At 44.3% G+C, this 14,511-nt stretch overlaps 1 protein-coding gene across 1 annotated transcript in view; it reads right to left on the reverse strand.

The window, feature by feature from the left end:
• The window catches only part of MDN1 (midasin AAA ATPase 1), a 281,392-nt gene that overhangs the window by 242,337 nt on the left and 24,544 nt on the right, over positions 1-14,511 (reverse strand). The window contains exon 2 of the mRNA XM_044289668.1: positions 13,655-13,881. Coding sequence (XP_044145603.1) covers positions 13,655-13,881 — 227 coding nt within the window. The remainder of the gene's footprint in view (positions 1-13,654; positions 13,882-14,511) is intronic.

The following is a 14,511-nucleotide window of genomic DNA, read 5'->3' on the forward strand; positions in this document are numbered from 1 at the left end:
CAGAGAGGGAAAGGTGACTCCAACAAACCAGATAAGATCTCCTCTGATTGGGACACTATCTGAATCTTTTCATGTCCTGTCCCTATTGTCACGTTAGGGTACTGGGGAAGCGGTACGCATGCGAGATTGTCATCCGCATTTTTACTTCTCTCCCCCCCCGAAATCTGCCATACCATCTCCGCAGACCGCTATGTTAACAGTTATGGACACCGAGGTTATTTGCGGGATCCACCCGCTTTGGTTTTCAAATGTTTAAGTTGTACTTGTACTCTTCTATTCTTTTTTTTTTTTGTTTGTTTGTTTTATGGCGTACTATCCCTGGAACAGTTGCAGTCATGGGGCTCTTATATTGGACCCCTATGTAGCAGCAGTCAGCCTTTGTTTCACACTGTATACTACAACCGAGTACTATGGGGCTAAAGTTCCTTTCTAATAATGTGAGGGGTCTGAATTCTCCCTTCAGACGCTCTCAATTATGGTCTGATGTACTAAAAGCTCGCTGTGATGTGGTTCTGATACAAGAGTCATCTGTTGGAGAAGGATCAGCATAGATGCGCTCACAGGCTCTTTCCTCATATGTTCTTTTCTCCCTCAGTTAAACGGCGTAAGGCTGGTACGTTTATTGGGGTCAGAGCCTCGGTAACATTTACCCTTCACCACTCTGTATCAGATCCACATGGTAGGTTTATTATTCTGATCTGCTCTATTAATGATGTTTTATACACCATTGCCTCAGTGTACGCACCCAATGTCAGACAGAAAGCCTTTCTCAACAGATTCTTTAGAAAGCTCAGCAAGGTGGCGAAAGGTGCAGTAATTATAGGAGGCGATTTTAACATACCGGTAAATGCGGATATTGATTGTCACACGGCCCCGGGGGTCAAGTAGGATGATTTAAGGTCCACCCTAAGTACTTTGCCCTATCATGATATTTGGAGGTATCATCACGGAGATGAGAGAGATTTTACCTATGTCTCCTCTGCTCACTTGTCCCACTCTCGTATTGACTACTTTCTGATATCTAGGGACCTCCTGCATAAGGCAATCAAGTCTGACATTGGGTGCGCCACCTGATCCGATCACGCCCCCATAACCCTGGAATTGGACTCGGGGCTTCCCGGCTGCTCTCCTGCTCAGTGGAGACTTAACCCCTACCTACTTAAAAGTGAGCAGAGAGTTGAGGAATTTAGATCCAAAATCTGTGATTTCTTTGCACTGAATGTAAGCCCTGAAATCTCCCCCTCGACTCTGTGGCTGGCGCACAAGGCGTATATGAGAGGGATCCTATTACAATCAGCTGCTCGTCTAAAGAAATGTAGGGACCAACAACTGACAGCGGCCTTATCTGCTTTGAATGCGGCAGACCAGATGTGTAAGAAGGTCTCTACCCCTGCAAACCTAAAAGCCCTCCAAGATGCCCGTTCGGTGGTGAAGTCACTCCTTCTCTACAAGCATGAGAGGACGTTAGGGAGACTTCGCACCTCCTTTTACCATATGGGCGACAGGGCGGGGGCACTTTTGGCGCGCAGGTTACACCGCAGAGTGGCTGAGTCCAGGATAGGCAAGTTATGTCATGATAATGTCACCCACACGCATCCTCAGGAGATAGCTAATGCATTTGCTGCGTATTATAAACGACTATATAATTTAGCGGATGATCCTTCTGTCTTCCAGCCTTCCTCTGATATAATAAAGACCTTCCTGGACTCAGTTCACCTACCTGCGTTAACCAGAGAGCTGCGAGATTCACTGAACTTGCCCATTACTAGGGAGGAAATTAATTTTGCCATTCGCAATACTCCCCTGGGTAGGGCCCCTGGTCCGGACGACTTCATTTCTAATTATTATAGGATATTTAAGCAACAGCTGACACCTTACCTGACCTCACTATTTAATAGTTTTTTCACCTCTAGAGGTATACCCCCAGAAATGCTGGTCGCTACGGTGGTAACCATCCCGAAGCCAGGCAAAACTCCTGATGAACCGGCAAACTTTAGACCTATATCATTATTAAACACAGATTTAAAGCTTTTTGCTAAAATTCTGGCATCTCGTATTAATACTTACCTCCAGTGTTTAGTAGATCCGGATCAGGTGGGCTTCGTTCCTGGGAGACAGTGTCGGGATGGAACCAGAAGAATGCTAGACCTGATTCAACTTGCGGGCAGTTCCAGGAGCCCCACATTGTTTCTTTCCCTCAACGCAGAAAAAGCATTTGACAGGGTGCATTGGGGGTTCCTGGAGCAAGTCCTAGGTAAATTTGGGTTTCACGGACCTATATATGAGGCGATTCTAGGATTATACTCTGAGCCTTCTGCAAGGGTCTTGGCTTCTGGTTTCATCTCCGACCCATTCCCAATAACGAATGGTACTCGCCAGGGGTGCCCCTTGTCCCCGCTTATATTCTCTCTGGTTATAGAGCCCCTAGCATCTCATATACGCACCTGTCCTCAAATTCAAGGAGTCTCAGACGGTAATTCCTCACATGTCATAGGGCTCTACGCTGATGACGTAATCCTGACCATAACAAACCTAGAAGACTCGCTAGCTGCTGTGTCGGATGTTCTCCGACTATATTCACAATGCTCCTATTACAAACTAAATGAGAAGAAAACCAATGTTCTGGATTTTCATGTTAATGATAAAACCAGATCTGTCCTTCAACAGCGATTCCCCTTCCAGTGGGCCGCCACTTCAATTACCTATCTTGGGGTGGAGCTGGCACGCTCTGTCCCCAAATCCCTCTCCATTAATTTGTCCAATCTGAGGGCTGATCTCAAAAAGGATTATGCGAAGATGTCCCAAATCCACTTATCGTGGATAGCCCGAATTAATGCTGCTAAGATGCTATCCCTCCCTAAAATACTGTATTGTTTAAGGTGCCTACCAATATTGGTCCCCAAGGCCCAGATTACTCAGCTCCAACGAGACCTTATGACGTTTATTTGGGGTGGTAAAAAACCCAGAATATCCAAAGAGGCATTGCACCCCCCCATCAGAAACGGAGGATTGGGAGTACCTGATCTATACAAATATTATCTCGCAAACCTGGCGGAACAGGCATTTGAAGCGTGGTCCCCCGCCTCCCCTCAAAAATGGCATGGGATAGAAGAATCCTTAGTAAAAGCCCGCTCTCTGAGAGCTTTGCTTGCAGCCTGTAGTCTGAAAGCTGTTCAGTTCTCCCCTTTACTCTACACCACTCGGGCTATGATGTATATTTGGAAGCAGCTTATTGATTCCTTTCAATTATTCAGTGTGCCCCTAAATGTTGCCCCTTTGACTGCGCTGGAATATCATGTCCCTGATCTGTCCCTAGGCACATGGAGATCTAAGGGTATTGAATGTCTGGGCTGCTTGTACTCTGGGGATGCTCTAGTGGAATTTGCCACCTTGCACACCAAGTATGCCCTACCAAACTTCTGTTTTTATCAATTTTTGCAAATCCGACATTTTTTAAACTCATTGCCTGACCGTCACCCCCCACCTCCTAACTCCTTCCAGCTCTTTATTAGGAAGTCTTGCCCCCTTAGACCTAAAATCTCTACATTCTATGCTGCCATACTCCCTGCGGAATTAAAGGTTAAGCAACCCTTCGCCCACAGATGGGAATTGGAACTGGGGAAAATATTCTCTGTACGGGAATGGAACGCAGCCTTACACTGGTCCTACAAGTCCACCAGATGTATTAACCATGTGGAGCAGGCTAGGAGGATTCAATTACGCTGGTTCCTGACGCCCAATAGACTGGCCCACCTGGTTCCGGGTTACTCCCCCCTCTGCTGGAGAGGTTGCGGGATGGTGGGTACTCCCTTGCACATGTGGTGGTCATGTCCCTCAGTTACCACTTTTTGGTCAAGTGTCGGATCTCTCCTTAGAGAAATTACCGCCACACAAATAATTCTCTCTCCTGAACTGTCAATTCTAGGCATCGGATTAGATAACTCCCCTCCCAAGATAAGGGGGATTTTAGCACATGTACTCAGCGCCTCCAGGAATGTTATAGCCCGCCAGTGGAAGTTGGCGCAGTCCCCGGAGGTAGCCGCGGTAGTGCAATCTGTTAATGAGCATATGCATTGTGAAATGGTTTTTGCGGAGAATGTATGCTCCAGAATACGCATACATAATCAGTGGGTCATGTGGCTGTCTAGCAGTTATGCCACCCCCCTACCGTTTTCTATACTCTGATAGAGTTGCATTGCCATTGTAGTTCTCACTGGATGTGCTGCTTCATATATGTGAACTCAGGATGTGCTGCACTTGCTTTCCAATGTACGCCTTTTCTTTTCTTTTGCACTCTGTTGTTATTACTTGTAATGCTGTGAATGCGCTATTCGCGCCTCTGTAAACTGTGCTGTCCTCAATTGTTATAACTCAATAAAAATCTATTGAACACCATAACAAAAAAGTGTGAAACAACTGAAAATATGTCATATTCTAGGTTCTTCAAAGTAGCCACCTTTTGCTTTGATTACTGCTTTGCACACTCTTGGCATTCTCTTGATGAGCTTCAAGAGGTAGTCACCTGAAATGGTCTTCCAACAGTCTTGAGGGAGTTCCCAGAGATGCTTAGCACTTGTTGGTCCTTTTGCCTTCACTCTGCGGTCCAGCTCACCCCAAACCATCTCGATTGGGTTTTAGGTCCGGTGACTGTGGAGGCCAGGTCATCTGGCGCAGCACCCCATCACTCTCCTTCATGGTCAAATAGCCCTTACACAGCCTGGAGGTGTGTTTGGGGTCATTGTCCTGTTGAAAAATAAATGATGGTCCAACTAAACGCAAACCGGATGGAATAGCATGCCGCTGCAAGATGCTGTGGTAGCCATGCTGGTTCAGTATGCCTTCAATATTAAATAAATCCCCAACAGTGTCACCACCAAAGCACCCCCACACCTCCTCCTCCATGTTTCACGGTGGGAACCAGGCATGTAGAGTCCACGCGTTCACCTTTTCTGCGTCGCACAAAGACACGGTGGTTGGAACCAAAGATCTCAAATTTGAACTCATCAGACCAAAGCACAGATTTCCACTGGTCTAATGTCCATTGCTTGTGTTCTTTAGCCCAAACAAGTCTCTTCTGCTTGTTGCCTTTCCTTAGCAGTGGTTTCCTAGCAGATATTCTACCATGAAGGCCTGATTCACGCAGTCTCCTCTTAACAGTTGTTCTAGAGATGTGTCTGCTGCTAGAACACTGTGTGGCATTGACCTGGTCTCTAATCTGAGCTACTTTCAAAGTTTTCCCAATTTTTTCGGACTGACTGACCTTCATTTCTTAAAGTAATGATGGCCACTCGTTTTTCTTTACTTAGCTGCTTTTTTCTTGCCATAATACAAATTCTAACCGTCTATTCAGTAGGACTATCAGCTGTGTATCCACCTGACTTCTCCACAGCGCAACTCCACAGCGCATTTATAAGGCAAGAAATCCCACTTATTAAACCTGACAGGGAACACCTGTGAAGTGAAAACCATTTCAGGTGACTACCTCTTGAAGCTCCTCAAGAGAATGCCAAGAGTGTGCAAAGCAGTAATCAAAGCAAAAGGTGGCTACTTTGAAGAACCTAGAATATAACATTTTCAGTTGTTTCACACTTTTTTGTTATGTATATAATTCCACATGTGTTAATTCATAGTTTAAATGCCTTCAGTGTGAATCTACAATTTTCATAGTCATGAAAATAAAGAAAACTCTTTGAATGAGAAGGCGTGTCCAAACTTTTAGTCTGTACTGTATATATTTGCCACAATTTGTCCCCAAAAGGTCCATAAAAGACCTTTGGGGAAGACAACTTTTTTTTTCACTATTTCCACTGTAACTGGAGCATCCAAAGGAGCCCCAGTTAAAGGGAAAACCAGCCTCCTGGCGAGGCTTTGTACAGGGCAGAGCTGGTGAGGCTCTGCAGTCCTCTGCCCCTGAGACCTGATGATCACGAGATCACTGGATCTAATCTGCACAGTACACCGCTCACCTTTGTGAGGAGAAGGCAGAAGCGCTCATACACTGCTTCTGCCATCTCCTCGGGCCACTTGCTGTCTGACACTGCAGGAGCTGTAACCCTGCAATTGTGCGGCTCCGAGCAGAAACATCTGATCGCACGATCAGCTGTGTTTCTGCCCAGTAGGACGGGGGCCACAAACCATGGATCTGGTGGCCGCAGGTTGTGCACCCCTGCTTTAGACAATAGAATAAAAAATCACTAAGTGTAAAACAGTCTCTCCTTCAGTGGATTATAAAGAAGAGTCTTCAAAGAGGTGTGTTCTGGTGACATACAACTCAAATAGTTATTACAACCGACGCCAGCGGTTGAGGTTGGGGAGGCCACACCCAAGATCAAGCAAGTACAGGGTGTTTGGAGTCAAAAGATGGCAGAAGCATCATCAAATCTAAAATAACTCATGGCTGTATATACAAAGTACTACTTTCTCTACAGTCAACCGTAAGATTTCAACATGTAAAAATTCTGTCTGAAAACGCCACTACGTGGCTTATTTAAATCGGCAAGGGGGTACAAAAAGCAAGGCGCTGCAAGATCTTTCAAGAAGAAGAATTTTTTGCTGGGCCGGAAAGATCATAAAGACCCTGACAGCAGATAATCCAAGAGGCAAGGATAACACAGTAGCAGACTATATCAGCAGGAAAAGTCTGAAAGAAGGAGAGTGGTATTCAGTATATTGTGCAGACTAAATGGGCCAAATGGTTCTTATCTGCCGAGACATTCTATGTTTCTATGGTCGCTAGATCCAGAAATGTTCAAACAAATATCAGAAGAGTAGGGAACCCCGATTATAGACCTTTTTGCGGATCGAAAAAACAAACGGGTCGAAAAATGCGGTTCCCTCTCGGTTTGGGATAAGCCTCTGATAATAGATGCTCTCTCTTCCCCATGGCCAAAAGGGCCTTCTTTACGCTTTCCCGCCTTTCAGCCTAATTCCGAGGGTATTGATGATGGCAATGGAGAAAAAGGCGCAATTGATACTGATCGCCCCCTTCTGGCCGAAAATGAAAAGGTCCTTGTTTTTGTTTCCTCTCCTGTTCGGGGGTGGGGGATGGGGGGGTGAATTCTGGTCCCTGCCATCCTATTCAGGTCTACTGCGTCAGGGCCCAATGTTTCATCCAAGTGTATACCAGTTGCACCTAACAGTCTGGAGAATGAACAAATTCTATTAAAACGAAAAGGTCTGTCAGAACAGGCAATTTCCACTTTTATATAGTAAAAAAGTAAGTTCCAAAATCTATTCAAGAACATGGCAAACGTTAAGATTTGCAAGGGATAGATGGAATCTCAGTCAAGAACCCGACATTCCCCTAAGGCCGAATGCACACGGCCGTTCGTGTGCATTTTGCCTTATACAGGTCCTTCTAAAAAAAATTGCATATTGTAATAAAGTTCATTATTTTCTGTAATGTACTGATAAACATTAGACTTTCATATATTTTAGATTCATTACACACCAACTGAAGTAGTTCAAGCCTTTTATTGTTTTAATATTGATGATTTTGGCATACAGCTCATGAAAACCCAAATTTCCTATCTAAAAAAATCAGCATATTTAATCCGACCAATAAAAGAAAAGTGTTTTTAATACAAAAAAAAGTCAACCTTCAAATAATTATGTTCAGTTATGCACTTAATACTTGGTCGGGAATCCTTTTGCAGAAATGACTGCTTCAATGCGGCGTGGCATGGAGGCAATCAGCCTGTGGCACTGCTGAGGTGTTATGGAGGCCCAGGATGCTTCGATAGCGGCCTTAAGCTCATCCAGAGTGTTGGGTCTTGCGTCTCTCAACTTTCTCTTCCCAATATCCCACAGATTTTCTATGGGGTTCAGGTCAGGAGAGTTGGCAGGCCAATTGAGCACAGTAATACCATGGTCAGTAAACCATTTACCAGTGGTTTTGGCACTGTGAGCAGGTGCCAGGTCGTGCTGAAAAATGAAATCTTCATCTCCATAAAGCTTTTCAGCAGATGGAAGCATGAAGTGCTCCAAAATCTCCTGATAGCTAGCTGCATTGACCCTGCCCTTAATAAAACACAGTGGACCAACACCAGCAGCTGACATGGCACCCCAGACCATCACTGACTGTGGGTACTTGACACTGGACTTCAGGCATTTTGGCATTTCCCTCTCCCCAATCTACCTCCAGACTCTGGCACCTTGATTTCCGAATGACATGCAACAGTCCAGTGCTGCTTCTCTGTAGCCCAGGTCAGGCGCTTCTGCCGCTGTTTCTGGTTCAAAAGTGGCTTGACCTGGGGAATGCGGCACCTGTAGCCCATTTCCTGCACACGCCTGTACACGGTGGCTCTGGATGTTTCTACTCCAGACTCAGTCCACTGATTCCGCAGGTCCCCCAAGGTCTGGAATCGGTCCTTCTCCACAATCTTCCTCAGGGTCCGGTCACCTCTTCTCGCTGTGCAGCGTTTTCTGCCACACTTTTTTCCTTCCCACAGACTTCTCACTGAGGTGCCTTGATACAGCACTCTGGGAACAGCCTATTCGTTCAGAATTTTTTTTCTGTGTCTTACCCTCTTGCTTGAGGGTGTCAATGATGGCCTTCTGGACAGCAGTCAGGTCGGCAGTCTTACCCATGATTGCGGTTTTGAGTAATGAACCAGGCTGGGAGTTTTTAAAAGCCTCAGGAATCTTTTGCAGGTGTTTAGAGTTAATTAGTTGATTCAGATGATTAGGTTAATAGCTCGTTTAGAGAACCTTTTCATGATATGCTAATTTTTTTAGATAGGAATTTGGGGTTTTCATGAGCTGTATGCCAAAATCATCAATATTAAAACAATAAAAGGCTTGAACTACTTCAGTTGGTGTGTAATGAATCTAAAATATATGAAAGTCTAATGTTTATCAGTACATTACAGAAAATAATGAACTTTATCACAATATGCTAATTTTTTTTAGAAGGACCTGTATTGGATTTTCCTCAGTCCGGTCTAGACAAGGGGCTCAGACCAAACACCCTTAAAGTGCAAATCTAGGCACTAAGCAATTTATTTTAGAAATAAAGCTGGCAGATCTACCTCTGATAGACATTTCTAAAAAGGTATAACAAGAAAATTCCCGTTTGTTCATTGCACTATTCCACCTTGGGATTTGAACCTGGTGCTGAAAGTTCTGATGAATGTGCCCTTTGAACCCTTACAGACTATCCCACTAAAACTTAACATTAAAGGGAACCTGTCACCGGGACTTTGTGTATAGAGTTGAGGACACAGGTTGCTAGATGCCCGCTAGCACATGCGCAATACCCAGTGTCTCCATAGCTCTGTGTGCTTTCATTGTGTAAAAAAAAAACGATTTGATACATATCAAAATTAACCTGAGATGAGTCCTGCCCCTGACTCATCTCAGGGACAGGACTCCTCTCAGGTTAATTTTGATATGTATCAAACCATTTTTTTTTACACAATAAAAGCACACAGAGCTATAGAGACTGGGTATTGCGGATGTGCTAGCGTCAATCTAGCAACCCATGTCCTCAGCTCTATACACAAAATCCCGGTGACCGGTTCCCTTTAAAAAACACCTTTTTATTGGCAATTACATCAGCCAGAAGGGTGGGGGAGATCCAGGCCTTTTCCTGTAAGGCACCTTACCTCACGGTGTTGGAGGACAGTATTTTTCTCAGACATGCCACTATGTTTCTACCTAAGGTAGCTTCAAAATTGCATCCTTTTGCCCAAATCCATCTTCAAAAATGGAGGAAAAATACCATAAACTGGACGTAAGACTGTGTATATTAACATACCTTTAGATCTCCAGAGTTCAGGAGCTCAGATCACCTTCTTGTTCAATATAAAGGTCATCATAAAGGATCAGCAGCAAGCAAGAGTACCATCACACGGTGGATCAGAAATACCACAGAACTCTGCCATCTTCACAAAGACTTCACTCCCCCATATGAGGATTAAAGCTCACTCCACCAGGGCGGTGTCGGCCTCATGGGCAGAAAATGTGTCTGCGTTGGTGGAACATATCTGTTCCAGGGCAGCCACGTGGGCAAACCCAAATACTTTTTTCAAACACTAAGGCCTCATGCACACGGCTGTGGCCGTATTGTGGCCCGCAAATGGCGGGTCGGTAATCCACGGCCGTGTGCACTCCGCATCACAGATGCGGACCCATTCACTTGAATGGGTCCTCAATTCCGAGGATGTGGAACGGAGTCACGGAACACCGGAAGCACTACGGAGTGCTTCCGTGGTGTTTCTTTCCGTGGTTCCGCAACGCAAAAAAAATGCGAGGTGTGGACATACCACGGACCCATTCAAGTTGAATGGGTCCGGCCCGCTGCACGGATGTTGCCTGTGCATTGGGGACCGCAATTGCCGCACAACGGCCGTGTGCATGAGGCCCAAGTTGGATGTACTCCATAACCACAATTTATTTTTTGCCAGAAAAGTATTATCTGCGGTAGTCACACCCTAAAAGACTTTTGTTTCTCTGTTACTCCTCCTGAGAGTGCCATTGTGGAGGCGCCAGGGAAAAGGGTTAATTACTCTTACTGTTACTTGGATTTTCAAATAGCCTCCACAACGGTACTGGGGCTTCCCAACCCTTATTATTTCATGTAAATTATGTTGTGTTATATTGTTAAATATTCAATACACTTATGGCTCTACTAACAAGTCCTATGTCATTAACTGAAGCAGGTAAAGGGAGGGTGCCTTTTAAACTTGAGCTTCTGTGTTGTTTCACGTCCTGGGGAGGCGGGGACACCCTCCTGAGTGCTGTTGTGGAGGCCATTTGAAAATCCAATTACCGGTAAGGCTACTTTCACACCTGCGTTCAGGTGTCCGCTCGTGAGCTCCGTTTGAAGGGGCTCACGAGCGGCCCTGAACGCAGCCGTCTGGCCCTAATGCATTCTCAGTGGAGGCGGATCCACTGAGAATGCATCCGTCTGCCAGCGCTCAGCCTCCGCTCAGTGAGCGGACACCTGAACGCTGCAAGCAGCGTTCGGGTGTCCGCCTGGCCGTGCGGAGGCGAGCGGACTTATAATGGAAGTCAAAGGAGACGGATCCTCTTGAAGATGACACCATATGGCTCAATCTTCAAGCGGATCCGTCCCCCATTGACTTTCAATGTAAAGTCTGAATGGATGCAAACGTCTGCATTATAGGAGCGGATCCGTCTGATGAAACATCAGACGGACCCGCTCCGAACGCTAGTGTGAAAGTAGCCTAAGAGTAATTAACCCTATTCTTGTCTGCAAAATGAATAATAAAAAAAAAAAAACAGGACACATTCTATCTTTTTTTTTTTTTGCGGGACTGTGGAATGGATATACGGACGTGGACAGCACATAGTGAAAAATGCGGATCGGATGCGGACCAAAAATACGGTCACAAAACAGTCCAGATGAACATCAAACGGACCATGGGCCTCACTTGCTTCAGTTAATGTACAGAATTCCACAAGAAAGAAAGAAACTGGGCTAAATGACACGTGTGTCAGCGCTACAAGACGCAAACCAATGTTCATCAAAAAGTAACCCAAAAGGTTCATCTTGCATTTACCAAAAATATGTAGATGACGTCCAAGATATTTGGGATAATATTCTATCTTGGAGGATCTCAATGAAAACAAGCAAATAATGCCATATCAGCAAGGCTTCATGAGGGATTGGTCATGTCAAACTTATATAAATCAGTTTCTACGAGGAGGTGAATTCTAGACTTGACACCGGCGAATTAATGGATGTCGTATATATGGACTTCTCGAAAGCATTTGACACTGTACCACATAAAAGGTTAGTATATAAAATGAGAATGCTCGGACTGGGAGAAAACATCTGTATATGGCTACATGCACACGACCGTATGTGTTTTGCGGTCCGCAAAAAAAGAATGTCGTTCCTTATGGCATCCGTTTTTTTGGCGGATCCATTGTAATAATGCCTATCCTTGTCCGCAAACCAGAAAAAAAATAGGACAGGCACTATTTTTTTGGCGAAGCAACGGGACGGACATACTGATGTGGACAGCACACAGTGTCCTGTCCGCGTTTTTTTGCGGACACATTGAAATGAATGGGTCCGCATCCTAGCCACAAAAAAAAAAACGGATCGGACACAGAAACAAAATACGGTTGTGTGCATGAGGCCTTTGGGTAAGTAACTGGCTGAGTGATAGAAAACAGAGGGTGGTTATTAATGGTACACACAGATTGGGTCACTGTCACTAGTGGAGTACCTCAGGGGTCAGTATTCGGCCCTATTCTCTTCAATATATTTATTAATTATCTTGTAGAAGGCTTGCATAGTAAAATATACATTTTTGCAGATGACACTAAACAGTGTAAAGTAACACAGAAAAGGACAGTATACTACTACAGAGGGATCTGGATAGATTGGAGGCTTGGGCAGATATGTGGCAGATGTGGTTTAACACTGACAAATGTAAGGTTATGCACGTGGGAAGGAATAATGCAAGTCACCCGTACATACTAAATGGTAAAACACTGGGTAACACTGACATGGAAAAGGATCTAGGAATTTTAACAAACAGCAAACTAAGCATATAAAACCAGTATCAGGCAGCTGCTGCCAAGGCCAATAAGATAATGGGTTGCAGCAAAAGGGGCATAGATGGGCCTGGATGTATTTCTGGAGCGTAATATTACAGGCTATAGCTTCATTGATCCAGGGAGTTATTCCGATTGCCTGATTGGAGTTGGGAAGGAATTTTTCCCCCTTAAGTGGGGAAAATTGGCTTTTGCCTCACAGTTTTTTTTTTTTGCCTTCCTCTGGATCAACTTGCAGGATAACAGACCGAACTGGATGGACAAATGTCTTTTTTCAGCCTTATATACTATGTTACTATTATACACTGCTCATTTCCAGGGGTTACGGCCACCGATGCAGCGTGGATACAAGGCGGCCAACCCAGGAGCTGCTGCTCATGTGTGTCTATGCGCACTCCTGCAGTCCTGCCCATCAGAAAGGCAGATGCTTTTCCGTTTAGTGTAAACCACGGCCACCACTAATGAGCTGCAGGGGGAGGGAGGTGGGGGCATAACCCCAGGATACGAGCAGTGCATAATATAATGGAAAAATGAATGAAGCAAGCATAGAAGGCAATATGGACAATCACAATACATTAGTATGTGCCTTGTATGCCTTTAGGATTTTGGAGTGACAAAGTCAAAAGCCCTGACTTGAATCCTATAGAGACGCTGTAGCTTGAAAATGTTCCATTGTAACCAGATTAGTCAAGTTTATTTAATTTTTTCTGTCTCATCTGGGGTTCTGAGGATCATTTATATATTTTATCCTAGGTGCGTCTTATAGTCCAAAAATACAGTATGTATTTTACTCTTTTATATCGCGCTAACATTCTGTCCCCATCTCCACTGCAGCACACAAACTGTATTCAAAAGTTATTAAATATTAATATGCATTTGAAGCCTGGCAAAAAAAATAAGAAAAACTAACTTCATGCAGAAGTTGGCTTTGGTCATATGTGAATCCAAGACCCCCTTGCAGCAAGGTAGGAGCACTAACCGCTGAGCCATCATGCTTCCCAATCCAAAAGACTTGATATAGATTGAACATTATAGAAGGACGTATAATTGGAATATTGTATTACAATCCCATCATTTATTTATTTTTTTAAAGTCAGTATTCATAGTTACGCTTGATACTCACGGAAGGGCATCAGGGTGGCTGGCAACCAATTTGCTCATAGCAACACACAACCTTTCATGAAGATCGTGGTTCACCTGACCTCCAGCTTTGATACATTCCCCATTTCTCTCCAGAAGATCTAAAAGCAAAGGTCGAAGCTGTCGCCCAATCAGCAGGGTGCATTCCTTGTCTAGGAGCAACTGTGCAAGCAAGCTCAAAATGGATTCTCTGTCCTGAGGAGTCCATATCTGAAAGACAGCAAAAAAAAAAATAAAAAAATTTAGAACAGTAAATAAAATAAATCCACATTTCAAGATACTCAGCCGATGTGACAGTGAAGGCTACTTTAGAGAGCCACTTTGCACCTGACACGAGTTATACAGGGCATTGTTTTCACATCAAATTTGGCAGTGTATACCTCTAGACTCCGCATTGGAGAGACTGGGAGTTACTGATTATTATTTTTTCATAGTTTATTTCTTTGTTTCTTTTCTTTCATTGTCCTCTTGCTTTGAGGTTCTCCTCACTCCTATTCATGAGACTGGGCTGACATGTCATTGACATAACACTGTATTCAAGGATCACCCGTATTCTGATACTGCAAGCATGTGTACTTTGGACAATGTTTCTGTTTTGTTACCCTACATTGTATATTCTTGTCCCTGCTGTACTGGTCTTAATAAACATTTGAATAAGAAAAAAAGAAAAAAGAAAATTATTGGCAATGTACAGCTGTGAACTGCAGTTACGATATGTCTGCAAGTAGTACCGTGGATTTGGCTGAGCAAACCTGCTGCATTTTACAGCACTAAAATGTAGACAAGATTAAGAAAGGTCATTGACACCGAGAAAACCTGCAGCCTAATTTGACCTGTAGT

This window comes from Bufo gargarizans, chromosome 4 (assembly GCF_014858855.1).
Source record: "Bufo gargarizans isolate SCDJY-AF-19 chromosome 4, ASM1485885v1, whole genome shotgun sequence".
In the NCBI taxonomy this organism is placed as follows: domain Eukaryota; kingdom Metazoa; phylum Chordata; class Amphibia; order Anura; family Bufonidae; genus Bufo; species Bufo gargarizans.